The sequence below is a fragment of the Heloderma suspectum genome, chromosome 3, assembly GCF_057233095.1.
Source record: "Heloderma suspectum isolate Gila_16-S chromosome 3, 16-S_ref, whole genome shotgun sequence".
In the NCBI taxonomy this organism is placed as follows: Eukaryota; Metazoa; Chordata; class Lepidosauria; order Squamata; family Helodermatidae; genus Heloderma; species Heloderma suspectum.
Genome location: NC_139460.1, coordinates 291,295,150 through 291,322,587, shown reverse-complemented (window position 1 = coordinate 291,322,587; position 27,438 = coordinate 291,295,150). Strand labels below are relative to the sequence as shown.

General features: G+C 45.9%; 2 protein-coding genes across 5 annotated transcripts in view; one reads left to right on the top strand and one right to left on the bottom strand.

Annotated features, from left to right (window-relative positions):
* HPS3 (HPS3 biogenesis of lysosomal organelles complex 2 subunit 1) overlaps positions 1 to 17,727 on the bottom strand; it is a 29,785-nt gene extending 12,058 nt beyond the window's left edge. Inside the window, exons 1-10 of one of the 3 annotated variants that reach the window (XM_084847256.1) lie at positions 17,616 to 17,727; positions 17,144 to 17,247; positions 13,611 to 14,105; positions 10,952 to 11,126; positions 8,947 to 9,035; positions 5,398 to 5,584; positions 3,838 to 3,919; positions 1,862 to 2,016; positions 1,527 to 1,635; positions 142 to 323 (exon numbers count right to left, since the gene is read on the bottom strand). In XM_084847256.1, coding sequence (XP_084703382.1) covers positions 142 to 323; positions 1,527 to 1,635; positions 1,862 to 2,016; positions 3,838 to 3,919; positions 5,398 to 5,584; positions 8,947 to 9,035; positions 10,952 to 11,126; positions 13,611 to 14,034 — 1,403 coding nt within the window. In that variant the 5' untranslated portion in view covers positions 14,035 to 14,105; positions 17,144 to 17,247; positions 17,616 to 17,727. Of the gene's footprint in view, positions 1 to 141; positions 324 to 1,526; positions 1,636 to 1,861; positions 2,017 to 3,837; positions 3,920 to 5,397; positions 5,585 to 8,946; positions 9,036 to 10,951; positions 11,127 to 13,610; positions 14,106 to 16,682; positions 17,009 to 17,143; positions 17,248 to 17,615 lie in introns of those variants that run through there. The other 2 variants (XR_014789599.1, XM_084847258.1) reach the window with 2 other exon arrangements.
* A 3,681-nt stretch (positions 17,728 to 21,408) lies between these two features.
* The window catches only part of HLTF (helicase like transcription factor), a 42,214-nt gene continuing 36,184 nt past the window's right edge, over positions 21,409 to 27,438 (top strand). For both annotated transcript variants that reach the window (XM_084847251.1, XM_084847250.1), the window contains exon 1: positions 21,409 to 21,508. In XM_084847251.1, coding sequence (XP_084703377.1) covers positions 21,489 to 21,508 — 20 coding nt within the window. In that variant the 5' untranslated portion in view covers positions 21,409 to 21,488. The remainder of the gene's footprint in view (positions 21,509 to 27,438) is intronic.

Here is a 27,438-nt window from a genome sequence, read left to right as displayed (position 1 = left end):
ACATGGCTATTCCAGGGACTCGCATCTCCAGTGATGGTGTGTGCGTGCGCATGTGCACGCGCACATTTGCGCATATGTCTCTACTTGTGGTTTAAAGAGGAGTAGGGGAAACAGTGGGGACATTTCACACAAAATCCAAACCTGCTGTAACAGTCGCCTAGGAGAGCACAACTTTCCCGAAATGCTGCTAGGAGGTCTTCCTTCTCTTCCAATTCCTGCAGATCAGGGTCCATTAAGGCTGTTCTGACTAATAAGTGAGCCTCACTTAGAAGGTGGATGCAACTCTCCGTTCTTACATTTTCATAAGTCTTGCTGTATTCTACCTAGGGCAGAAACAGGGCACACCATCATGGAAGGAAAACACCCCCGTTGCAAACATATGTGAACATAATATATATATTGGACCAGGACAGCTAACGGCATTTACTCGATTGCTATAAGGGTGCATTCCTAGGCATGTTTAGACAGAAAAAAGTCCTACAACTCCCAGCATTCCCCAACCAGAATCTGAGGAATACTGGGAGTTGTAGGCTGTTTTTCTGTCTAAACATGCATAGGATTGAGCCTTAAGTTGGCCTTCCTCAACCTGGTGCCCTCCAGATGTGCCGGACTACAACTCCCATCACCCCCACCCTGCATGGTCAATGGCCATGTGTTTGTGCCTTCCCAGGGAGGGTTGCATTGAAACCATCTTCTTCCATCATATTCACCGAAGACACTTTGAACAGGTTAAGTAAGAGGCAATGTTTGTTTATTCAGTGCAACAGCCAGTCACACTGCTGAGCAACACTTAAACCAGAAGCTACCATCCCTCTAGAAGAGACAGTGCCACTGTTCTCCTTCCCAAGACTGGTTCTGGCATGTACATGCTAGGGATTGGCCCTTCTTGGCAGTGGGAGTGCTGGCTCCTCTCCTCCAGAAACCACTTCGTGCTTTGCACGGGGCCAATCTGGAGCCCAAACCAACTGTTAGGGGGCTCCCACTTTCTCCACTCAAGAACAGGTAAGGCAGCACTATCATGATAGCCTCAGGGTTGAGGGAAATAGCTATCAGGGGTCATCAGCACCTGGTTTTCCTTGGCTTCCTCAGCTGAAAATGGCCAGTTGAGTTCCTGCCCAAGGATTTCTGGTGACTGCCTTATTCCTCCAAGGAAAAGGTGCAGACTCTCAAGCCAGGGGCCTCAAACAAGCCCTCCTGGGGTTCCCCAGATGGTCATGCCTCCTCCCCTTGAGCCCACCCCCTTTCCTCATATTTAATTCCAAATTGCTTTTGTGCAGTTTCTTGCATTCTCAAAAGTTGAAATGCCTCTCCTGAGTCTTAAGTTCCTGCAGTAAGAGCCTTAAGCTCAAATATGCTGGTATATTTTGTTCCATATTAAGGAGAAGAAAGCTGGCGTTCTCTCCCTTAGAGGGATGTTACCTTCCAGCTTAAGCATCGCTCAGTGACATCTCTGGCTATTGCACCAAATAAACACACTGATGACCCCTGCCATAAGTCAATGAAACAAAAGCAGAGCAATACAATACCATTTCCCGATAAAGTTGGAGAGTTGGAGCTGTGTTCACGATATATAGATTCCAGCCAGGCTGAGATTCTGAAGGAACCTTGGATTTGACGCTATCAGCCTTTCGTGAGCTGAAAGAAGGGTATGTATGTATATGGGTATATTTAATCCACAATTAGAGCTTGGGTATTTTCAACTCTTTGAATGCTTTCTGGAATAGTGGAAGGTTGGGAGCGCATACTCCTGATAGACCTATTGCAGTCTCGTTCCACACACACACACACACACACCCCGCCCCGTGGGCCCAGACGTGCCACAAACTTGCCTCCTCCCAAGCAGAAAACTGGCTACGCTTACAGCAGTCTCCTGGAAGGTTTTTTCCTCTCTGTAATGTCCTCAGAATCTGCTTTTGTCAAAATTATGACATGGTTCTTGAAGTGAGAGATCGCCTTCAGCCCTATGAAAAGCTGCATTCTCAAGGCACAGACATCCAGCAACACAGGTGGACAAGCCTGCAAAGAAACCAAGAATTTATCTTTAGCGAGTTGACTAAATCTTCAACTATCTTTTGGGGCGAGCGTGCAGTTGTTTTGATCGCCTCACAGTAGGAACAGGCAACCTATGGTGCTCTCCAGAAGCCCCTCCCAGTATGGCCATGGCTGATGGGAATTGTAGTCCAAAACATCTCCAAGGCACCAGGTGGCCTACCCCTGGCTTACAGTATCTTCCTAAATTCTGTCAGCCTCCCTTTGGACTATTAGTTACTCAACTGAGAGGCAGCGCAAGCCCCAAAATACTTTGCTGTCACAGGTGTGTCTACTTTGCTGGGATTTATAACTGCGGTGCACAGCAAAACTGGATTCTTAAGCAACTGAGGGGCTGTTCACACAGGACTTGTCACACACGAGCTGTACAGACTTATACTAGACGTACCCACAATCAGGTGGAGAAAGGTAAAACATGAATTGCCAATGCATACAAGATAGAAGCAATTGTTGCTAGCATGGTGATCACTGGTGTAGTGGAGCCAGGGCTCACAGGGATAAAGCATCAGCACTTTTTTATTAGCAGGGATGCTGAGATCATCTGCCACCCCCCTCAGCATTTGCTGTCTTAGCTTAGCTGCACTCCTCACAGTACCTATGGGGAAATGAATTTTCCCAGCAATAATATATTATTCCTTGTTGCAATGTAAAGTATTTTGTGCTGGTTTGGTCTTGAATGGGCAATTAAGGTCCATTAGCTTTACAAGAGACCTGCTCCTGGTGTAGATGGAAACTTCTAGAATAGGTTTGTTGACAGGGATCAACACAGCAGCCTGCAATTTCAGACTCTCCTTGGGGACATATCTATGGGGACTGCCATGATAAGCACCTACGTTTCAAAATGTACCACCACTCCACTGGTGGTAATATGGTAGCATGATTTCCAAACCGTGATCATGGCCATCATTGCTGGTGAAACGCTGCATTTCTCCACATGAGACACACATGCAGTGAGGAAGAAACAGCACAATGGATGCAGTTTCACATTCTAAGAGTGATTGTATTTCAAAGGGTACACCATGCATACAGCAAACATAATGGAAATCATCTTCATGAAACAGATGTGCTAACTTGCTAGTTTCTATGTTTAATGGGATTGTTCAGGCAATATTTGTTATGGAATATATTAGCATCTACAGCAAAGGTGTTGAATCTCTTTCAGCCCCAGTGCCAAATGCCATTCTGGAGAAGCTCTTTGGGGCCACATTCCACAGTTGGGCAGAGCCAAAGGTAAAAGGGGCAGGGCCAAAACTTCACCATATTTTAGCTCAAACCTCTTGCCAGTAACTAAAGCTTAGGAGAGGCATTTCAACCTTTTAGAATGGGGGAAAAGTTCCACAAAAGCCAAATGATCGGTGGTCCGGGGACAGGGTGTGGCCAGTCGGGGAACTCAAGAGGGTCAGAATGTGACCCCTGGAGGGCCGGATACTGCACACTGAAACTCCAAGGAATTTGGGGAAAGTTTGGGATAGGTTTTAAGAACCTGTTTTTACAATGTGACTGTTAAGTTGCCTTCAGATAGTCTTTATCCCAGGATGTTGTAAGTCACCACGGGCAAAATTTAAGCATATGGCACTGTTTAAGGCTTACTAGTTGGGTCCATTTGCAATGGTATCCCCCACGTCTATAGCATCCCTTCCCAATTTATCCCAACAGATGAAAACAGCATCTGAACAGGTACTGAATAGGAGGCAAGTCATTTGCCATTGCTTTGCAATTATGCAGATGTAAATTTTGCAGAAAAAAATATCAGACTTAGGAGCTGATTTCAGGGTCAAATCAGTGCACCTTCAGTGTTGTATCAATGTACGGATCTTCATCACGAGCGGCTGCTGCACTGCATCTTACTGTGAAGCACTGCAGGCTGTTGCTAAGGGAGAAAAAGAGCAATTTGATGGGTTAAAAAAGACATTATGACCAAGGTTCTGTACAGGTCAATGCTGCGACACGTAGATACTCCTTGAACCCCTCAGCCCCCACATATCCTAGCCATGGCTGGCGGGCAGAAGTTGCCCAGCTGTGGCCCTTCTGGTAATGCCACGACAACCAGGAGCAGCAGCTACAGGAGTCCCTGGCTTGGAGGTGCAAACCTCACGTGGTCCAATTCCTGAGAGGGCACTGGCAAATGAGAGCCATGAGGGGGGCAAAGACATCTGCACAGTGGCCAACCAAGCTGTGTGGCCACCAGGCATTATTTAGTTAATTTGTACCCTGCCTTTCCACCAAGAAAATGCTACTCAAGGCAGCTAACTATCATAGGAACTATAATTAAAATTAAAACTTGGTTAAAACATTAACAAATACATTAAAAATACAGGTAAAAACACAGAATAAAAACAGCATCCTGCCCAACAGACCCACTTACATGCCAAAGGCCAGCATGAACAAAAATATCTTTGCTTGTTGGTGTAAGTACAGCAAAGAGGGAGCGATCCTAGCCTCCTTCGGCAGGGACTTCCACAGCCAGGGAGCGGCCACCGAGTAGGCCTTCTCTTACGTTGCCATCAAACATGCTTCAGAAGGTGGCAGTACCAAGAAAAGGGCTCCCTCGAATATCTTAAGAATCAGGCAGGCTTGCTTGGGAGAAGTCGTTCTTTCAGTAGCCCAGTCCCAAGCCATATACGATTTTATAGGTCATAACCAGAATATTGAATTCAAGGCATTCTGCACTGGATCCCAAGTATTCAAACATTTTTCCTTGGACAAACCACCACCTGCACGCAGAACTGTTAGTATACTTCGGTACAAGCCCACAAAAGGAGTGACCCGATGCAGAGCGTAATCCTCAAGAACAGGAGACCTAGTCCAGACAGCCATCGATATACCTACTGAGGGGGCCTTTTTCCCAGTGGAGGCTACTGGCTCCGATTTTAGTGGGGCTGTGCATCCATTCTGGGTTTCAGTCAGTACCAGGCAGAACTCTGAAGGAACCATCCAAGCTACTGAACCCTATCCCCAAAATAGGTTCAGCACCTTGTGTAGCTCCTTTAGAGTTCTGGCTGGTTCTGACTGAAACCCAGAATGGATGCACAGCTCTGCCAAAATCGGAGCCATCAGCCTCCACTATATTTTCCTGACCTCCATCGTCCTCCCGAAAACCAGACCCCTCTGCCCCTTCCTTATACTGCACTGCAAGTTTAACAGTATTTAAAGAAGCCTCCAGGAGGTACAGAGGAACTGAAAATAAAGACGGCTTTGCTTGCTGCCGGAAGAACTCTTTAAGTCTGGCTGGCTCTGCTCAAGGCTCTGGCATGTCTCTCCAAAGAGGGCTTGCACTGCCCGTGGGACCTTTTGATCCTTACGGAGGGGCAATGGAGAAGGCAAGCTTCAGGGACACAGAGGGAATACCTTGTGATGACATGGAGGAATTGAGGGGTGAGGACCGCCTGCTGGGATCTCTCTGAATACTGGTATGTAGAAATCAGCTCTACCAAGTTACCACCAACTGTGTAAAGGTATCCGATGTGAGGCAGGGAGAAAAAGCAGAACAGGCTCAGCGGATCTCGCTTAGTTGAATCTCTGCTGTCAGAATCCCCTAGATGAAAGAAGAATGCACCATGTGCTAGAAATGAGGGCTGCAATAAGCACACTTACTAGGGAGTCAGTCCTGTTGGACGTCACAGGATTTACTTTTGGGTAAACATGCACAAGACCGAGCTGCAAATCTTAAGCAATTTGCTACAAGGCTGCTTCCAGATGGAGGGTTCCTATTGCTAACAACCAAAGGGCATTGTATCACTATTTTATTTGTTCTTCCTTAAAGGAACTTTTCTGTTAAGAAAAATGACAGAAGAAGTAGTGGGAAAACCCAGGAGGGCTACAAATTGAAGATGAAGTTGTCAGGACCCTCCTGCAAAATTCTGTGAATTATATAGTGTGATTGTCCAGTAACAGCTTCATCTGGAAGCACCCGTCGTTTCCATTCAGTTCATATCCAATATTTTTTTCTGTCTGCAAAAGAGAGCTCAAAATGTCCCATGGACAGGAAGACAGTCAACTCACTGCCCTGGTTCACACATAACGCTAAGTCGTGGTATGGGTTGTTGAATTCTGGGTTGTTGTTATGTGTGAATGTGGCTGTGTTAACAAACCAGTTAGTACAAAAGGCACCAGTTGTAACAAAAACCCAAGAATGCTTAACAGCACACAATTGGAACACACAAGTCTAAATTATATAATATTATAATATTAATTTGTTAACCATGAACAACCCAGAAAGAGAACCCATGGTTTATTGTTGGGTTGTGAACTCTGGGTTATTTAAACCATGGGTTGTCACTGACCTGGTTTGAATGATTGAACAGTCTACCACGGTTTATTTAAGCTGCAGTGGGCTGCAGCACATGTGGGTGGCCATTTCAAATATTCAATGACTGGGTGCGGCTTGTCATGTCATGCAAACTGTGAGTTATACGAGGACTGTGGGTTATGTGAGGGTTGTTTATCCCTTGCCTAACCCATGGTCCCTGGGTTTGCATGACACAAGCTTCAGTTGGCTGTTGAATACGTAAAGTCTGCCCAATCTGCACCATGGCTTAAACAACTCACAGTGGGTTGTTTTGATCATATAAGCCAGCCCATTATATGTGAACCCAGAACTGTGAGTTGCTCGTGGGTTGTTTCACCAGGCTACAGAGGCAGCAGGCAAGAGTGGTAAAAAATACACAGCTGCTCTACACACTAATATTATGGCACTGCAAAGGCATTTGGGATACAGTGAGGGAGCGGCAAAGGAGGAGGGAAAAAACCAACCCAGGGATTGAGAAAACAAACCATGGTTTGGTTGATCATCTGCCAGACCAACCCTTGGTAGCACAACAAACCATGGGTTACCATGGATTAGCGTTATGTGCAAACTACATCATTGTTTTTAAAGACATGAAGAAAGCACACAAATGCATGTTTCCACACAGTAACAGAGCTAGATCTATAGATGCAGATCAGGTGGCTGGATATGAAGAGGAGTTTGGTGGGCTTTTGAAAAAAAGATGGATACTTGAGCAACATGATTAACAGTGAGGGAGATACCACAAGGCATACACACTGGTGCACAAAAGGCCCGCCTCCTCCCAGAAAACCTGCCTGACAAAACGTACAACAAAAGGCTCTGTAGCCTATTGGAAATGAAGCTGGACTTTGTTCTGAGAGGCCTAGATTCAAGAGTGCAGCTCTAGGCTCCATCCTGGTCTTCTTGCACAGTGCCTGCCAACCTCTCTGTGCTTAAGTCCCCCATCTGTTAAGGTGAATAACCATGACCTTACCTCACATGTCTCTCGTGGAAATGAGTACACTAGAGATTGTACAGCACTTTGTATATTACAAGTGTTTTTTAAAGGCTGAAAGCTGCAATCCTGTACTCATTTGCCTGCAAGTAAGTCCCAATGGGTAGACATGCATAGGATTGCACTGCAAAAACAGCAAGGAGAATGCAGACCTAATAAGATCCTACACACTAATAGCAAATATTCTCCAAGTGCCAATCTGTATGTAGCCAAAATGATACCATCTATGCACAAAGGAGGCATCAGCAGGTTCAGAGGAACACTGAAGTTGGCAGAAGTACTAAACAATCTTCAGGAAAGTCCCTCACAAGGGGAAACTCCCAAAGCAGCAAAGTGAGAACTGAGCATGCTCAGTGGGCACAGAGTATCGACAGTCTATTGGGGGAAAAGAAACCAGGACAGGGAAGGGAATAGAATGGAATACCTTGGAAGAAGATATTGCTGCAGCAACATTTTGCTGCAGGTCCTACTTGTACACTCTAAATGCCAACCTGAGACTAAAGTAGAATTGCAACTAGATAGTATCGGAATTCAAGAATCAACATTCACACCTCATATAACAGTATTTTGTCGGTTCAGGTTGGGAAGAACTAATCACTTTTTCTTTTATTTTTTTAAGCTAATAAGGAAACACGCCATTCAGAAACTGAGGGAAGCAAACCTCTGTATTCCCTGAAAAGCAGCACACCATGGAGATAATCCTTGAAAAGAACCTATTTGGGATCCCTTTGTAAACTACCTAGACAGCAAGGCAGAGACTTACAGCCTGATCCCAAACTGATTTACTGTAAACCCCAGTGAGTTCAATGGGATTCACTTCAGAGTTCCTTGGCAGCGTTCATTGGTATTTATTCCTCACTGATATGCAAGCTGCGGACAAAATATGCACCAGCCTGGATTTCCTGCACACACTTGCCACAGCGTCTCTTCTGCAGTCGTCTCTCCCCATCCCACCCCCATGAGTACACCAACAATTAAATCTAATAGGCTCCTCTGCCTTCTATTTCCCCCTGATATTGGTATGTTTTATCCCATAACAGTGTCAAAAAACTGTTTTTGACAAAAAACAACAACAATAAAAAAACAGATTACAAAAAAGGTTGAGAAGGCAATAGAAAACTGCTGAGGTGATAAAACAGATTTTTATCAAAGTCACTGCAATGCATAATTCAAGATGAAATATTTTTACTTTCCTACTGACGTTTAGGGCACAATCCTATGTATGTTTAGACAGAAAAAAAGGCCTACAACTCTCAGCATGCTCCAGTTTCTGTCTAAACATGCACAAGATTATGCCTTTAGATATCCAAATCTAAGAATTCCCAACAGAAAGCATTTTTTTTTTAAATTGTCATTTGGAGTGTTATATATGCATCTAATTAGAACAGCTTACTATTCTTATAACATTATGAGTAATTTAATTTAAAAGCAGTATGACTTCTATGAGCAGTATTCTTATGTCACAGAAGTTAAAATAAGCTACAGATTTGTGCTTTGAACAAAGGTGTTCATGGCAAATCCCCTATCTTACATTAATCTAATATCATTAGAAATACAGCTGTCTTCTATTACAACTGCCGTAACACAATTGTGTTATGTAAACATGTAAACATACCTGTTTCATACATAGGCAGCAGCTGAACAGAGTGCAGTTTGGCATCTTCAGCACAGAAGAGAAATGAGGACATATCTAGAGCAAAATGCCTAGAAAGAAATGTGATAAGTGAAAAGATGCTCAGTCAACATCCAGGCCGCCATCCAGAGTAGTGTGCCACAAGGCACATGCGGAAAATGGGGCTTCAGCATTTCCTGCCCTGCTCGTTCATGCTGCATTAGAAGCTGCTTGTGGACCTTTGAAAGGTGCGTCAGAATCAGTTTCTAACGCACTTGGGAAGGCAGGGGTGGGTAGGGGTGGGTGGTGGGAGGAAACTCATACCTTTGTGCACAAGGACACTCATACATAAAGGAGGCTCACCAGATCAAGTCCATAAGTTGCACTGATGCAGCCCATTGCATTCATAGTCTATGCTGGGTCCAATGGTTTGCGTTGCCACAGCTCAAATGGCTTCCCATGACTGACACCAGCTTACTGTGTCCTGTACCTTTCCCAATCTGATGCCCTTCAAATATTTTAGACTACAGCCCCCAGCATTCCTGACCACTGGCCATGCTGGCTGTGGCTGATGGGAATTGCAGTCCAAAACCTGGAGGGCTTCAGGCTGGGGAATGCTACAGCAGGCTTTCACCAAATTTCCCTGGCCCCGTACTTAGCCTGGAAGCCAGGTGAATGGTACATGCAACTCCTATGGAGCCGAAGGGCCCACACCAGGTGCTGTTGTATAGACCTCTACAGACTCTTGTTACTCCATCAATACAGTTCAAGCAGAGGAGATCTGCTTGCAGGACAAACATCCTTCTCCCTTGTAGTGAGCCTGAGGAGCCCCACCACCTTTTGAGCTTGGAACTGGGGGTGGGATAGTCCCTGATCTTGTGAAGCACCTTAACAGTGTGGAGCATGATCAGGGCCAGCCTCGTCCCTGGCTCCAAGCTCAGCATTGCTGTTGGGGGTGGGTGGAGGGAAGGAAAGGTATCCAGGGGCACATTGGTGCCTACAGGTACTGTGCTGCCCACCCTTGCTTTCACCAGAACTGCCAGGAACTGGACATCATGCATGCATGCTCCACCACTGAGCTGTAGTTCCCTCCAACACTATATAATCAGTTCCTCCTCTGCACTATTATAGAATTTCTCCATCGAACACTATGTTTTTGCTGGACTCAGAACCATAATAAACTAAAATCATTCTTTTATTTTCCCAATTGCTTCACAGAGAGCAGGGCAAGTAGAACAAAATACTAGAACAGATACAGTGATCCTCCCCATCTCCTTCAATAACCCAATAGAGACATGGAAATAGTAATGAACTTGCAATGGCTGCCTGCATTGAAATTACTGTTAAGGGGATGGACTGATTCAGATGGAGTATTAAAGCACAATTTAGCACAATGTGAACAAGCTGCAGCAAGCACATCAGGTTTGCATGGTCTGCCCTCACCCACCCTTGAGGAGGAATTTGAAAGCTTTTGCTTCCCAGAGTTTATGTCATGACCAGACCGAGGTTAACTTCAACTCCAGTCAGTTTTCAAAACAAGTCAACTTCAAACCATGGTTTATGAAGGTGGCTTGTTTGAACTAACCACCGTTTCTGGTTAGTTTTGTCTAACTAACCACGTTAGACAAAATGGGAAGCTGCAATTAAGTAGAAGCTGAAGTGAAAGCTTTTGAACTCCTCATGGCCACGTGGGAGGAGGAAGAGAGGGGAAGGGGAATATGTGAGCCCAAATCATACTGCAGCTTTTTCATGTAATGCTAAGCCATGGTTAGGCATACATCTCCATAGCTCCAACTAAAGAAGAATGGCTATTTAGCATGCGTAATATCAGAGATGGTGAAACTAACAACTTTGATTAGGATATGTTAGGCTAAGCAAAAGGTAAAACCTTAAAATATAGTCTCTGTTCCAAACTACAGTGGAACCACCATTAATGCTTTTATATATACATGTACGATATATATTGCATGTATTAATTTATATTTCCAACAAATACAATGTTTATTACCTGTAGAGGACATATCGCATTTGGAAATTTGAATCTTCACTGACTAAGCCTGTAGACTCCAGAGTAACCATTATCCCACACTGCCTACTTTGTTCCCCAAGGAGCTCCACAGGCTGCTGACAGATAACAAAGTCATCTGACTCAAACTGAGCTAAATCAGCTTCCGCTTTTACACCTTTAATAAAAAACACACATACACAAGAGTGTCAGGTTTACAAACTGACCACACACAAAAAAAGGATCATGAAGTTATAGAATGTCTACTGTGGTGTAAGTTTCAAACATTTAAATGAGTGCTGATATTAAAATGAATTGTAGGCCTATCTCAATACCTTAAAAATACCTTATCTTTCACTAACCATTTTTACATGTTAAAACATTAGAACTTTTAACTCAGAAGGCTCAGCAGAAATGAGTCAACCAATGTATTAGAGAAGAGCCACAAAACCACAACTCCAGCTAACAATGGCCTGGTTTACATATCTTGGCAACTGGAGGCTTTTAATAAAAAGCCTGGGTTACTGTGAACCAGGGGTGTTAACTAGGCCTGTACCCATGGCCCCGAATCTATTACTGAGAGCCCCATATCTATTCTGCAGGGCCCTGAGTGGCCACTGATGCCAATGGAAGTTTTTTTTTTCTTAGCTTAATTGCCAGTTTTCAATGGGGATTGCAGCTAGGGAGGTAAGAGTTAATTTTTCCCTCCCCATGTTCCCCCCAAACACCGCCCCCTCCCCCAAATCTCTCCCTGCATGGCAATTACACTTAGAAAAAACTTTTTCTATTGGTTTCAGATGACCTGGGGCAGGGTTCAAATTAACTGAATTTATTTTATTTGAGATTTGGATGAGAAATTAATTGGCTGGCTTTGCCCCCTGTGAAATTTAAATCCTAGTAATTATTTCTACATTTCAATCAAGATATGCAAAATATATGCAGATTTGTGTCCTGTGGACCTGGGCCTTCAATCCCTTAAGTGCCTAGCGACATCCCTGCTGTGGACTAACCAGCATGCTAGTTCATGCAGCTTGATCATTCCCACTTGGCTCCTCCTGCCAGCAGGAGCAGCTCAACAACCTCAGTTCCAACTCTGGCTTGTGGGGAGAGACACACACAAACCAGAGATCTGGGTTCAGATGTCACACTACATAACACAGGAGGAGCCAAGCAGGAACAACTGAGCTGCATGAACTAGCATGCTGGCTTGTTAACTGGTAACCCAGTGTTTTTAAAAAACTGGGTTGCCGTGATGTGTGAACTGGGTCAGTATGAAGAAAAATCTCCAAACCCATGAACACATTCAGAAGCAGCACTGCCCAGAAATCTGCACAATGCAAAAATGTGTATTTGCAAATCTTCTCATCTCACTTTTAAAACTCAACTTTGGAGGAAAATATTAGCTTGCAAAATTCTATCAATACATTTACGCTCTGCTTTTTCAGAAATTCCTAATTCAAATAGTTCCAACTTTGCACGAGAGAAAAAAATAATGACTATCGAGCTAGAGGAATATAAATCCAAATTTTAGCAGCTACGTTCAAGTGAGGATTCCCCACTCCCAAAGATTAAGTTTGCCTATTTAAAAAAGGAAAATAGCATCTACATGTGCTCAAGACATGTGCTCAATATGTGCTTTCGTAGGTCCAACAATTTAAAAGAACATAAAGCAAAAAAATGAAACACTGGCTGAGTTTGCAGAAAACTGATATTGGATTTATCTATAGTAGCACTTCATAAGCTCTTGAATGAATTACTGTTATTAATTAATTTTGTGGAACAGCGCAAGTGGCTGTTTTCCTTCCGCTCACAGTCCTCTGGATCCAACCCGATGGCCACATTTGCACAAAATGCTAAGCCAGAATTCTTCAGAATCCTGGCTTATCGTTCACAAGCAAGCACAGTAGCGCTCCAACCTGGCTTTTTCTGCAAGTGGGAGTGATTGTCACTCCTCTAAGAAGTTGGGATCTACAAGCCCTGGCTTAAAAGCCAAGGAAAAACCCCGGATTCAAATTCAGGCTTGTTAAGAAGAGAGACAAGCCAGGAATCCAGGTTCAGATGCAACACTATGCTTTCCCACCCTCGTAAGTTTCTTTGAAGTACTCCTGCTTGCAGGAGGAGCCGAACAGGAGCAACCAGGCAGCATGTACCAGTATACTCGCTTGTGAACAATACGCCGGGATTCTGAAGAATTCTGGCTTAGTGTTTTGTGCAAATGTGGCCAGTGGGTTGGATCTAAAGACCTGCGAGCAGAAGGAAAACGGCTGCTTGTGCTGTTCCGCAGAAGCTTGTTCAAGAGCTTATGAAGTGCTACTATAGATAAATCCAATACCAGTTCTCACGGTTCTGCAAGGGAGTGTGCACCAGCACATCAACTTTGGTTTAATTTCATTTCTTTTGCACAGCACTCTAGTGAGAGGTATAAGACAGTCCTGATCTTCTGCACATAGACAGGCATTTTCATATTATAGTAACAGTAATTCAATTCTTCTCATGCTTTCTATACAGCCGAAGCCTGCAGTGACTGAAAATAAAACATTTCTCAACTCTCACGATGGCTAGAATGGCATTTCGTCAACTTGTCCTTTCTCTGCCCCCAGCCCCAAGCCAGGAGCCAAAGACTATGTAGCCTTGATCCAGATACTTTAAATGCCATACTAACCTTCATTAACGAACTTTTCAGGTACTAGAGATTCATAAGTATACCATCTACTATTAGCAGCCACTTTCTCACCAGTTTCCAGCTTGAGGATTAGGACTTCTAGTTCTACCGTTATTGCTACATACCCAGCACAAAAAGCAACTTCTGCTGGGGTGAAATTTTCTATGTGCAAAATTAAGGCACGTTCGAAGTCCAACACAGTCACATCCCGACTCACAGCCACGTGCTTCAAGCAGAACAAGATCAACTTCTTCTCGCAGCCGACAAGGAGGTCTCCCGTTAAGGGGCAACACGAAAAGCACAAGGGTGGGTCTGAAAGAGGTAATTCTATAATGGACATTTGGTCTTTAGATGCTTCAGTACAGGAGGCTTCCAGGTTATGGCCCACCATCCGCACACACACGCGCGAGCTCCCTGCTGACATGCATCGCCAGTTAACGTACACGCGTAAGAAGAGGGCTTTGTTTTTCTCCTCAATGGTGGCCACGTAGTCTCCTGAAAAATAAGAGCGTACTTTGAAAACACAGGACAAATTCTAAACCCGGGATGTTCAGCCTCAGGCCAAATCTGGTTTGCCTAGGGCTCCAATTTGGCTCTCTGAGGTTCCCCAGACAGCAACCCACACTTCCCCTGGCCCAACCCCCTTTCCCCCAATCATTTGGTGGTTTCTCAGTTTCCCCCTGCCCCATTCTAAAAAGTTGAAATGCCTCTCCTAAGGCTTAGAGCCTTAAGTTAAAATAGGGTGGTATTTCGGCTTGTGGGCTTAAAGAGGTTTAACTTTCCTGTTGTAGACCATGTATAAGGAGAGCAGATTCTATACTAAAAGTCTAATTTTGTTTCTAAGTTGTGTACTTCTTGAATTAGCTGAAAATTCTATTGGAAGCACATGCAAAATAAGCAACAGTGCATAGCAGTTTATGTTCTTGCATATATAAGAGTCATCAGAACTTTTTTTTAATGTCCTGATTTACCACGTGGGGATCATGCGCACAACAAAAGCTTCTATGTTTACACAAACCTACTTACAGTTGCTATTATTTGACTCTTTAGATATTTCAAGCAAGCATCAGCCACAATACAAAGAGATTCTTCATGCATTATAGATCAGGGGTGCAGAACCTCTTTCAACCCGCCGGCCAAATTCCATTTCAGAGAAGCTCTTGGGGGCCACATTCCAGTGGTGGGCGGGACCAAGGGCAACAGGCACCAGCCCACCACTAAAAGATACTAAGATAGTACCTGCCACTTCCTGGTTTTTGCAAGAACTTGTATTAAAGATAATTGATTTTGCAAAACCATTCTGCAATCCAATTAATTAGGTGCTCATCTTTTAGTCACTCAGAAGGACATGCTGGCTGGGGCACGCAGGGAGTTGTAGGACTTTTTTTCTGTCTAAACCTGCATACAATTGCATCCTTAGCTATCTTTTCCTGCTTACAATCCCAACAAGCATGTTTACTCAGAAGCCCAATTATGTTAAACAGGCTTTATTTTTTACCTGGTTTACATACTAGACCTTCAGCATCCAAGAATTACCTTCTCAAGCATAATCCCCAAACCCGTATTAGGGTAATACCTTTATTAGACCTACCATAAGATCACCACCAAAACAAAACCGCAAGCTTTTGTGATCTCCTTATCAGGCAAGATGTTATAAAAGGAAGGTTGGGGAAGGGGGAAAACATTTGATTGGATAGTGAAGTCAATAAATTGCTGCTTTTACTGTGTTTTTAATTGCTTTTAAAGACCATATTGGGTTTTATCATTCTACATGGCCTTGGGAGGGCTTCTGCCCTGAAAGGTGGCCAAGAAGTATTTTAAATAAAGAAGCCACAGTGCCTGCATGTTCAGAGTCCCAAGATGGAATGGGGGAGGGGTGTGCAAACATTCAAATTAGGTTCAGCAGGTCATGTGATGGTTACAGGTAGGACCTGCAGCCTCTCCTAGGGCTGCTAGGAACAAAAATGGGGGAAATGCTGGATCCTCCATTTTTGAAAATATGAACCTGAGCTGTTCTTGGTCCTGGCTAAAGCACATAGGCTCCTTTTACTGGGGGCCCATAGAGAGAAATAGGTAGTCTAAAGCATAAGTTACTAGGGAACAAGCCTCTGGATATTCAAAAGACGCTTGCTCCTTGGGAGGAAAGCTATGGCAAACCTAGACAGCATAGTAAGAAGCAGAGACATCACCTTGCTGACAAAGGTCCGTCTAATTAAAGCTATGGTTTTCCCAGTAGTAATGTATGGCTGTGAGAGCTGGACTATAAGGAAGGCTGAGTGCCGAAGAATTGATGCTTTCGAACTGTGGTGCTGGAGTCCCCTGGACTGCAAGGAGGTCAAATCAGTCCATCCTAAAGGAAATCAACCCTGAGTGCTCATTGGAAGGACAGATAATGAAGCTGAAGCTCAAATATTTTGGCCACCTAATGCGAGGAGAAAACTCTCTGGAAAAGACCCTGATGCTGGGAAAGACTGAAGGCAAAAGGAGAAGAGGACGGCAGAGGATGAGATGGCTAGATAGCATCACCAATGCAGTGAAGATGAACTTGAGCACTCTCCGGGAGAGAGTGCAGGACAGGAAGGCCTGGTGTGCTATGGTCCATGGGGTCACGAAGAGTCGGACACGACTGAACGACTGAACAACAACAAGAACTTCTGGGTAGATACTCAACGGATTTCAGTGCATGGGGCAGATTACTCTTTTGAAGTGGGGATTCGCATCCAGGTTCGATTAGCGGACAAGAGGCCAGGGCTCAAAAGTAGCTCACTGAGTGAACGCACCTCACAGGGCTGTTGTGAGGAGAAGCTGGGGTGCGCGTGCGTGAGACCACCACCTATGCCACCTTTAGCCCAGCTTTCCCCAACCTGGGTCCCTCCAGATGTGTTGGACTTCAAGTCCCAGTAAGCATGGCTGGCGGATGCTGGGAATTGTAGTCCGACACATCAGGAAGGCTCCGGGTTGGGGAAAGCTGCTGCAGCCCATGAGGAAAAAGGAGGAGGGCAATAACATTGCAACGAATAGAGACAGCGGTCCTCTGGCGTTGGATTCGCCGGAGCCCAGCCTGCAACCTACCCGCTTCGCCGTATGCCATGCGCAGCACCCGGCCCAGGGTACTGAAAGAGCCGAGCGGCTCGCAGAGTTCCGGGCGGCCGGCGGCAAACACCTCCACCTTGCAGGCGCCCGGGGCGCAGGCCACCAAGAGCGCATCCCGCCCGCAACAGAAGAGCGCCGGCTCCTGCCGCGTAGGCACCACCTGCTGCGAGCCGAACGGGTGCAAGTTGTAGAGCTGCACCATGGTCCCCGCTGGGCCTGGCGGCGGCGCCAGCCCCAACCCCGGCCGCCTTCTCCTCGCCTCCAGCCACAACTGCCGCTTCCGCAGCGGGCACCGCCCCACGCCGGTCAGCTGGAAGGAGGCGTCAGCAGCGCCCCCGGTCCCCGCCACGGCTTCCCATAACGGCAGCATCTTCGCCACCGCCCCCCGGGGAGAGTCTATTTATAGCTTCAGTCGGCAGCTCCTCCGAGAACCCACTTACCTGGCGGTAAGCCCCCACTGAGTCCCACTGAGCTTACTCAGTAGTGACGGGAAGCCACTCCAAACGTGCTCCTCGACTCCTGTAGTCCAGGACGCAGCCCATACCTTAAAAAAAAAGAATGGGTTCCTCATTTCTCGGTAGTAAATCTCAGTGGGTAGTATCCAATGTTAGTCCTACGTAGAGTGAAATGAATGAGACTTAAGTTAGTGACAGCGACCTTGATTCCCATTCATTTCAATGGATCTACTCTACGTAGGACTAACATTGGATACTACCCAGTGAGTTTGATGGGATAACTACAGTGGCTTGAGACTTAAGGCCTCTTGAATTCAGTGGATCTTACGGCTGAGTAAAGCTGCAATCCTTCGTGCACCTACTAGAGAGTAAGTCCCACTGGACTCAGTGGGGCTTGCTCCTGAGTAGACTGTACAGGACTGAAAAAGAGGTGCCGCCAGGGCTCACAGCCTCTCACCTGGAAGCCCTGCCGTTTCTGCACGGGAAGCCCCGCTCCTGCTCCTGACTGCGAAGACTGTCGTCCTGTGTGCACGTACTTGGCCTACGAAAGGGCTGCACCTGCGCAAGATGGGCTGCGTTTTCCCGGCAGCGAAAGAAAGGCGCTCTGCAGATTCACAGAGGGCTCATACGGACGCATATGCTTGCTGCTCCTACTCGGAAATAACTCAAGCGTGAGTTCAGTGGGGTCATTGCAGCTTGTTTAAATTAAATTCATATCTGGCCTTTCATTACAATGGTGCCCAAGATAGCTAAGAACAACTAAGATAAAATACAACATAATCCAGTTACTTGTGAGTAAGGCCGCTTGAACTCAATGGGTTTTCCGAATAAAGAGGCCTAGGATCTGGCTGCACATGCATAAGATAAAGTCACTCTGCACATGCTCATTGATCCATATAGTCCAGGACTCAGCCTTGTTGTTGTTGTTGTTCAGTCATGTCTGACTCTTCGTGACCCCATGGACCATAGCATGCCAGGCCTTCCTGTCCTGCGCTCTCTCCCGGAGCGGAGCGTGCTCAAGTTCATATTCATTGCATCGGTGATGCTATCTAGCCATCTCATCCTCTGCCGTCCCCTTCTCCTTTTGCCTTCAGTCTTTCCCAACATCAGGGTCTTTTCCAGAGAGTTTTCTCTTCGCATTAGGTGGCCAAAATATTGGAGCTTCAGCTTCAGTATCTGTCCTTCCAATGAGCACTCAGGGTTGATTTCCTTTAGGATGGACTGGTTTGACCTCCTTGCAGTCCAGGGCACTCGTAAGAGTCTTCTCCAGCACCACACTTCGAAAGCATCAATTCTTCGGCGCTCAGCCTTCCTTATAGGCCAGCTCTCACAGCCATACATTACTACTGGGAAAACCATAGCTTTGATTAGACGGACCTTTGTCGGCAAGGTGATGTCTCTGCTTCTTACTATGCTGTCTAGGTTTGCCATAGCTTTCCTCCCAAGAAGCAAGCGTCTTTTAATTTCATGGCTACAGTCACCGTCTGCGGTGATCTTGGAGCCCAAGAAAGTAAAATCTGTCACTGCTTCTATTTCTTCCCCTTTTATATGCCAGGAAGTGATAGGGCCAGATGCCATGATCTTCGTTTTTTTAATGTTGAGTTTCAAACCAGCTTTTGCACTCTCCTCTTTCACCCTCAACAAGAGGCTCTTTAGATCCTCTTCGCTTTCTGCCATTAGGGTGGTATCGTCTGCATATCGGAGGTTGTTGATAATTCTCCCAGCAATCTTAATTCCGACCTCTGATTCATCCAACCCGGCGTTTCTCATGATGTACTCTGCATATAAGTTAAGTAAGCAGGGTGACAATATGCAGCCTTGTCGTACTCCTTTCCCAATTTGGAACCACTCTGTTGTTCCATGTCTGGTTCTTACTGTTTCTTCTTGACCCTCGTACAGGTTTCTCAGGAGACAGGTAAGGTGGTCTGGTACTCCCATCACTTTAAGCATTTGCCACAGTTTGTTGTGATCCACACAATCAAAGGCTTTAGCCTAATCAATGAAGCAGAAATAGACCTTTTTCAGGAATTCTCTTGCTTTCTCCATGATGCAGCGAATGTTGGCGATTTGATCTCTAGTTCCTCTGCCTCTTCGAAACCCAGCTTGTACTTCCGGTAGTTCTCGGTTCGCATACTGCTGAAGCCTAGCTTGTAGGATTTTGAGCATCACCTTGCTGGCATGTGAAATGAGCGCAATTGTGCAGTAATTTGAACACTCTTTGGCATTGCCCTTCTTTGGAATGGGAATGTAAACTGACTTTTTCCAGTCTTGCGGCCATTGTTGAGTGTTCCAAATTCGTTGGCATATTGAATGCAGCACTTTAACAGCATCATCTTTTAGGATTTTAAATAACTCAGCTGGAATACTGTCATCTCCGCTAGCTTTGTTGTTAGGAATGCTTCCTAAGGCCAACTTGACTTCACTCTCTAGGATGTCCGGCTCAAGTTCAGTGGACTCAGCCTAAGCCTTAAAAAAAAAATGTGTACCCCATTGTTCAGAAGTAAATCTCAGTGAGTTCAACAGGATAATTGCAGTTACTTGGGAGTAAGGTCTCTTGAACTCAATGGATCTTGCTTCTGGAGTAAACATGCTTAAGGCATGTTTAGGCTGCAATCCTATGCACACTTATGCACTTGGGAGTAAGTCCAACTGGACACAATGGGACTTTCTTCTGAGTAAACATGCATAGGATTGCACTGTATGTCTCTGCTGCATAATTTTACTCTGGAGTTGTGGTATGGCATGGTGTCCATCATATACTTATACTGTTTTTCCCTATATACACCAAATCAAACCCTGAGAGGCCTTCTAAAGAAGCCTTGTTAATCATCCCATGACCTGGCTTGTGGTCAAGTAATGGTACATAAATGGGCCTTCTCCGTAGGGGTGCCCACCCTCTGGAACCCCCAGGCGGTCCTAGGTGGAAACCGAGGTGAACTCTTGAAGGCACCGTTTACTCAGACTTCGCCTTATGTGTAACTGCACGCTACTGTTTTACTGTTTCTGTAATATTTGTAATGTATTATTTTATATTGCTTCCATATTGGCTTTTATATTTTATTTTGTGTATTTCTTATGTAAACCCCTTAAAGAACTTGTGATATCAGTTGGCTTACAAATAGTTTAAATTAATTCTGGAGCAAAGGGTTTGTCTCTTGTTGCAACCCTTCTCTCTGCTCGTTTTTAAAGTTCCGAGTGCTAGATAAGGAATCCCAGAACAGTAATTTTTAGTTATAATTGTTTGTAAACTGTTCTTTGATGATGATGATGACGATGATAATAGAGCACTTTGGCTATTGGGCTGTATAGAAATGTAATAATAGGAAATTTGACAAATGCCAGTGAAAAGGGGCTGCCTGTGCACTCCCAGGTTTATTTCAAAGGAACAATTTATAGGTAATTATAAAGTGATTCTACAAATGTCATGACTATTAACACGAGAAGCCTTCCATGTATCTTATTCCTAACCCCAGACAAAATTATGAGGCATGCTATACAGACCAAGTCTTATTTAAAACAAAATACAGTAGATCAATTTCTATTAAAATATACTTATCATTTTATTACATTTATAAAAAATAAATACAAAATAAAACTAATGCAAAATGTTGTCCGATTTCCGTATTAAATACTATGGTGGATGTTCAACAAACAGCAGCAGCTAAGGCTGCAATTCAACACACACTTCCCCGGGGGTTTACTCCATGGGGTTTACTTTCTGCGTAGCCATTGCACTGCAAAGCGCCTTAGGGGTGTGTGTGTGTGTATGTAGCTAAGGCGCTTTGCAGTGCAATTTATTATATAATTTATTTTATTATATATAAAAATATGTTTATATATAATAAAGGCGGGAGACAGGAAGGCACATCGGCACTTTTCAAACAAACATCAAGACACGTCCACTTCTTTGGCTATGCGTGCCCGCCTACCTGCTAATTTGCCTCAGGCAACTACACTGTCCCGCCCCCACTGTCGTTCTAGCAGCTGGTTGGATGGCACCGGGCAGGAATCTGAAGACCCGGCCACAGTACATTAGCGATGGGTAAACTGCCCTAGAGTCGGACACGACTGGTTGGGGACACCTTAACCTTTTTACCTTTAAACTACCCAATAAGTACAGCAGGCACAAGGTCGACCCGCCTAGATCGAACTCCCTCGATGCCTTACTGGCTCAACGTTCAGGCGAGCTTCTCAGCGATTGGGGCCTGCAGCTGTTCGTTCGGTTGGGTTAGCCTATAGGAAAGCTCTGAGGGGGAGCTCGGGCTCTGTCCGCCGACGTTCCCGCACTTTCGCCGCTCTCTGGCGTCAGAGCGGCCTCGCGGGGGGCGTCATGGTTTGGAGGTTCCTGAGGTGGGTTTCGGGGGTCGTTCCGGCCCTGCTGTTGATATCCAGAGACGGGTTGCATGTAACGAAGGGGGCTCCTCGCCTCTCGAGCTGAGCCTTTTGTGGGGTATGAGGCGGCCTCGAAGAGGCAAGAATTGAGGCCGCATGGAGCGGGAGGCCCGTTAGGTTGTTCCCGCTGCTGGAAGCGACAGCCGTAGCTCAGTGGAGCGCCTGCTTCGCATGCGGAAGGTCCCCGGTTCGGTCCCCGGCACCTCCAGCTGTCCTCGGGAAGCCCACAAGCAGGACATGAGCGCAACAGCACCCTCTCGCCCATGTTCCCCGGCAGTTGGTGCACATCGGCATACTGGCGTTAGCATATCGCCATCAGGACTAGTAGCCATCGGTAGCCTTCTCCTCCAGGAATTTGCCTAATCCCCTTTTAGAACCATGGAAATTGGTGGCCGCCATCATCACATCCTGTGTAGTGAATTCCATTGTTTAACTAGGCGCCGTGTGAAGTACTTCCTGTTTAACTGGCCTGAATCTCCCGCCAATCAGCTTCTTGGGATGACCCCGGGTTCTAGTATTGTGAGGGAGGGTGAAAAATGTCTTGCAGGCATTCTGGAGAGGTGCTGCCAGTCAGTGTTGACGGTAGTGGGCTAGATGGACCAGCGGTCTGACTTAATATAGGAAGATTCATGTGAGGAACCTCAGTTGTTCCCAGCTGCCAGGGGGACTAACTCTCCCTCTGATTGCTTGGGGCCCCCTGTTTTTAGAAAGCGGCTGTAGCTCAGTCGTAGAGCACCTGCATTGCATGCAGGAGGTCCCAGGTTCGATCCCTGGCATATTCAGGTAGGGCTGGAAAAACTCCAGGAGAGCGGCTGCCAGCCAGTGTCAACAGGACTGGGCTAGATGGACCAATAGTCTGACTTCGTGTAAGGCAGCTGCCTTATACTAAGTTGTTATTCCTAAATTGTTGGGTGGGTTTGCATCATCACAGAGGGAAAATAAGCCACAGTTATGGTGGCTTGTTTTCCTTCCCCTAGAACAAGCCATGGGTTTCAGGGTGGTTTGTAAACCACCCCAGCCACCCACCTTTGCTGCGTTGGGATGTCATGTCAACCTGTGCTCAGGGAGCCACCTAATGCTAAACAGGCAGCTTGTGACGGGCACGTGCGGGGAGGGAAAAAGCTACTGTGGCTTATATTCCCTCCATGTTCATGCGAACCGGTCTTTATCTTGAGCTCTCCTGGCTCTGGCCCCATTTTCTTTGTGTTAGACCTTGGCAGGGGAAGGGGGTTGTTCCGAGAGAGGAGTGGGTCAGGTCCCACTTCTGCCTTTGTTTGCTCAGTAGCCTTGGACAATGAGGTCGGTGTATTTCCAGCACAGATCTCACTCTTGGGAAGCTGCCTTCTACCAGGGCAGAATGTTTGTCTGTCTAGCTTAGAACTGTCTACTCCTGCCTTTCCCAACATGGCGCCCTTCAGATGTTTTTAACTACAACTCCCAGCATTCCTGACCATTGGCCATACTGGCTGGGGCTGATGGGAATTGAAGTCCAAAATATCTGGAGGTCACAGCATTGGGGAAGGCTGTCTTACACATAAGCTACTGTGTGCATGATTTTGATTTTTCATAGAGAAATACTAGTGTAACTTTCACTGTATGTGTATACAGTGGCAACAATTTTGCCTGTTATATCTGCACCTTTCCAGCCAACATGGTGATGGATATCTGCAATGTGACAGCTCTGTGCTAAAGTTTCCCCATATGAATTTGTGCTCTGACTGAGGTTAGGCTATAGCTACTTAAATGTAGGGGAAATTTTTCAACTTCTTACAATCCTTTCTGCAAGACATGTATGAGTGGGTACTTGTAGAGACCAGCTTTTACTCAATTTCCACAAGGCCATTGTTGGGGATTGGATCCCACTCTCCATCTGATTTTCGGGGACAGGGCACTTTAAATCCAAGTGGAAGTCTATGGAGGTCACCTTTTCCATAGACTTCCATTGGGATTTAATGCACCCCATCTATGAAAATTGGATGAGGGGGAATCCAACCGCCCGCCATGGATGCAGTTGCCACAATGGCCTATCTGATTTTGGGGGACATGGTGCTTTTGCCCGCAGCCCCCTTTTCCGCACAAATGGGGCTGCGAAAATAAAAAACCAAAAATTGGGGGGGGCAACCTACCCCCACCCCAGGACTGTTAGGACAGCACAGTCCTTTTGTGTGTGTGCGTGTGGGGGGGTAGATTTGGCTCCCAACCCCTAATTTTTGGCAGGGGTGATTCTTGATACGCTTGCCTTGGTTTTTAAACGTGCCCCTGCCAAAATGGGGGGGAGCAGTTTCACCCCCCACCCCGCAAGGACTGTTGGGGCAATGCAATCCTTGCGGGGAATGGATTTGCTTCCCCAACACACACTTTTTGGCTTCTTTAACATTTTTGCAGCCCCATTTTACGCACAAAACAAAATAAATAATTGAGGGCTCCGACCATGATCAAGACTGTGATCAGAGCCAGGAAGAGGGGATTGGCGGGGCGAAGGGGGAGGGGTGACAGCCCCTCCAAGGTGCCATTTGGGGACCATTGGAGGTGCTGTCGCTGGCATGGGGAGCAGCTTGGCCCCGATCACGAATGGCGATTGCAGACCCACTGGGCATGAGCAGCAGGGGTTTCTGATGCTCTCGCTGAGTGGCTCACTCCCCGCTGCCCTTTACCCACAGTTGGTGCATCATGTCTGGGTTCACATGATGCACCAACCTATCGTGGATAAAACAACTCCTACTGCAGACTCTAGGTTCTCAGGGTAGGGTGTTTGGGAAAAACAACCGACCTTGATAAGCATGGTTACAGAAAACAAACCATTGTTTGTTGGCAAGTCATGTGAACCTGGTCAGTCTGTTGCTTATCATGTGTTGTAAGATCATAAGTTATGCGAGTGCTCTTCTTGGTGCCGTCTAGCATGACAGTATCCAATTATCCAGGAAGTAATAGATAATCTGGTAAAGAAATTATTAACATATAAGGGCATCTTATGTACATATATGTTAATCTTATTGATTGCGCCCTCAATGATCAGCAGCCCTAGAACTTGGAGGCTTCTGGTCATCCAGTGCAGGAAGGTAGGGGTGGTGGAGGTGATCTTCGCCTCATTGTCCTCTCGACCTGCATATTTTGCTAGGTGGGCTTTTTAGCCCCTCTACCTATGGGGCTTCAGGGGAGCGGGGGAGGAAGGAGGTTGGAAGAGGCTCAGGATAACTCATATCCTGGCCTCTCTAGTTTCCTCCCAACCACTGGATCGCTCCGTTTTTCCCCTCTCAGAGGTTGATTTTCCCACCTCGGAGGGCAGCTGGTGCAGTTCTTTCAGCACCGGCTATGAGGGGGCAGGTGGTGGATTTTCGCTCCCGCCCCCCCATTCTGAGGTTAGCGCTCCTATGGCCTCAGACAATGTCTAGAGGACATAGAATTGCACTCTAAGTGTGTTGCTATATATAGCACAGACACGCCAATCCTCTTTGTACTATGCTCTGTACAGACCATGTTCAGGAATGGAAAACTGACTTTGGGTGCTTCCAGATGGGGCTTTTATTGTGCCATTATGCTGGCTTTTAGGAATTTTAGAGGGTGTCCAGACAAAGTTGTCTTCCACTTGTAACCATCCTGTGTTTTGCTACCACATCTTTCATTTTAGTTCTTACTTTAGAAAATCAATTAAGGGAAAAAAGCTATCCCACTGGATAGCTGCACAATGAAAATTTCGGCTTAAATTGAAGAACGTAAGGAAAACCACTAGACCATTCAGGTATGACCTAAATCATATCCCTTATGAATATACAGTGGAGGTGAGGAATAGATTTCAGGGATTAGACCTGATAGACAGAGTGCCTGAGGAACTATGGACGGAGGTCTGTAACACTGGTCAGGAGGCAGCAACGAAATCCATCCCAAAGAAAAAGAAATGCAAGAAAGCCAAGTGGCTGTCTGATGAGGCTTTACAAGTAGCTGAGGAAAGAAGGGAAGCGAAAAGCAAGGGAGAAAGGGGAAGATATATCCAACTGAATGCAGAGTTCCAGAGAATAGCAAGGAGAGACAAGAAGGCCTTCTTAAATGAACAATGCAAAGAAATCGAGGAAAACAACAGAATGGGAAAGACTAGAGATCTCTTCAAGAAAATGGGAGATCTCAAGGGAACGTTTTGTGCAAAGACAGGCATGATAAAGGACAAAGAAGGCAGGGACCTAACAGAAGCAGATGAGATTAAGAAGAGGTGGCAAGAATACACAGAAGAACTATACAGGAAAGATCTGAATGTCCCTGATAGCCATGATAGTGCGGTCACTGAACTCGAGCCGGACATCCTAGAGAGTGAAGTTAAGTGGGCCTTAGGAAGCATTCCTAACAACAAAGCTAGCGGAGATGACAGTATTCCAGCCGAGCTATTTAAAATCCTAAAAGATGATGCTGTTAAAGTGCTGCATTCAATATGCCAACAAATTTGGAACACTCAACAATGGCCGCAAGACTGGAAAAGGTCAGTTTACATTCCAATTCCAAAGAAGGGCAACGCCAAAGAGTGTTCAAACTACCGCACAATTGCGCTCATTTCACATGCCAGCAAGGTTATGCTCCAAATCCTACAAGCTAGGCTTCAGCAGTATGCGAACCGAGAACTACCGGAAGTACAAGCTGGGTTTCGAAGAGGCAGAGGAACTAGAGATCAAATCGCCAACATTCGCTGCATCATGGAGAAAGCAAGAGAATTCCAGAAAAACATCTATTTCTGCTTCATTGACTAGGCTAAAGCCTTTGATTGTGTGGATCACAACAAACTGTGGCAAATGCTTAAAGTGATGGGAGTACCAGACCACCTTACCTGTCTCCTGAGAAACCTGTACGAGGGTCAAGAAGCAACAGTAAGAACCAGACATGGAACAACCGAGTGGTTCAAAGTTGGGAAAGGAGTACGACAAGGCTGCTTATTGTCACCCTGCTTATTTAACTTATATGCAGAGTACATCATGAGAAACGCCAGGTTGGATGAATCAGAGGTCGGAATTAAGATTGCTGGGAGAATTATCAACAACCTCCGATATGCAGACGATACCACCCTAATGGCAGAAAGCGAAGAGGACCTAAAGAGCCTCTTGTTGAGGGTGAAAGAGGAGAGTGCAAAAGCTGGTTTGAAACTCAACATTAAAAAAACGAAGATCATGGCATCTGGCCCTATCACTTCCTGGCATATAGAAGGGGAAGAAATGGAAGCAGTGACAGATTTTACTTTCTTGGGCTCCAAGATCACCACAGACGGTGACTGTAGCCATGAAAGTAAAAGACGCTTGCTCCTTGGGAGGAAAGCTATGGCAAACCTAGACAGCATAGTCAGAAGCAGAGACATCACCTTGCCGACAAAGGTCCGTCTAATCAAAGCTATGGTTTTCCCAGTAGTAATGTATGGCTGTGAGAGCTGGACTATAAGGAAGGCTGAGCGCCGAAGAATTGATGCTTTCGAACTGTGGTGCTGGAGAAGCCTCTTACGAGTCCCCTGGACTGCAAGGAGGTCAAATCAGTCCATCCTAAAGGAAATCAACCCTGAGTGCTCATTGGAAGGACAGATACCGAAGCTGAAGCTCCAATATTTTGGCCACCTAATGCGAGGAGAAAACTCTCTGGAAAAGACCCTGATGCTGGGAAAGACTGAAGGCAAAAGGAGAAGGGGACGGCAGAGGATGAGATGGCTAGATAGCATCACCAGTGCAGTGAAGATGAACTTGAGCACACTCCGGGAGAGAGCGCAGGACAGGAAGGCCTGGCGTGCTATGGTCCATGGGGTCACGAAGAGTCGGACACGACTGAACGACTGAACAACAACAATTTGTCACCTAGATTTTCTGCAGTGCCTTCTGAGTGCAGGCATATTTTAAAACTATTCCAGTGTCTGCTATGTAGACTGC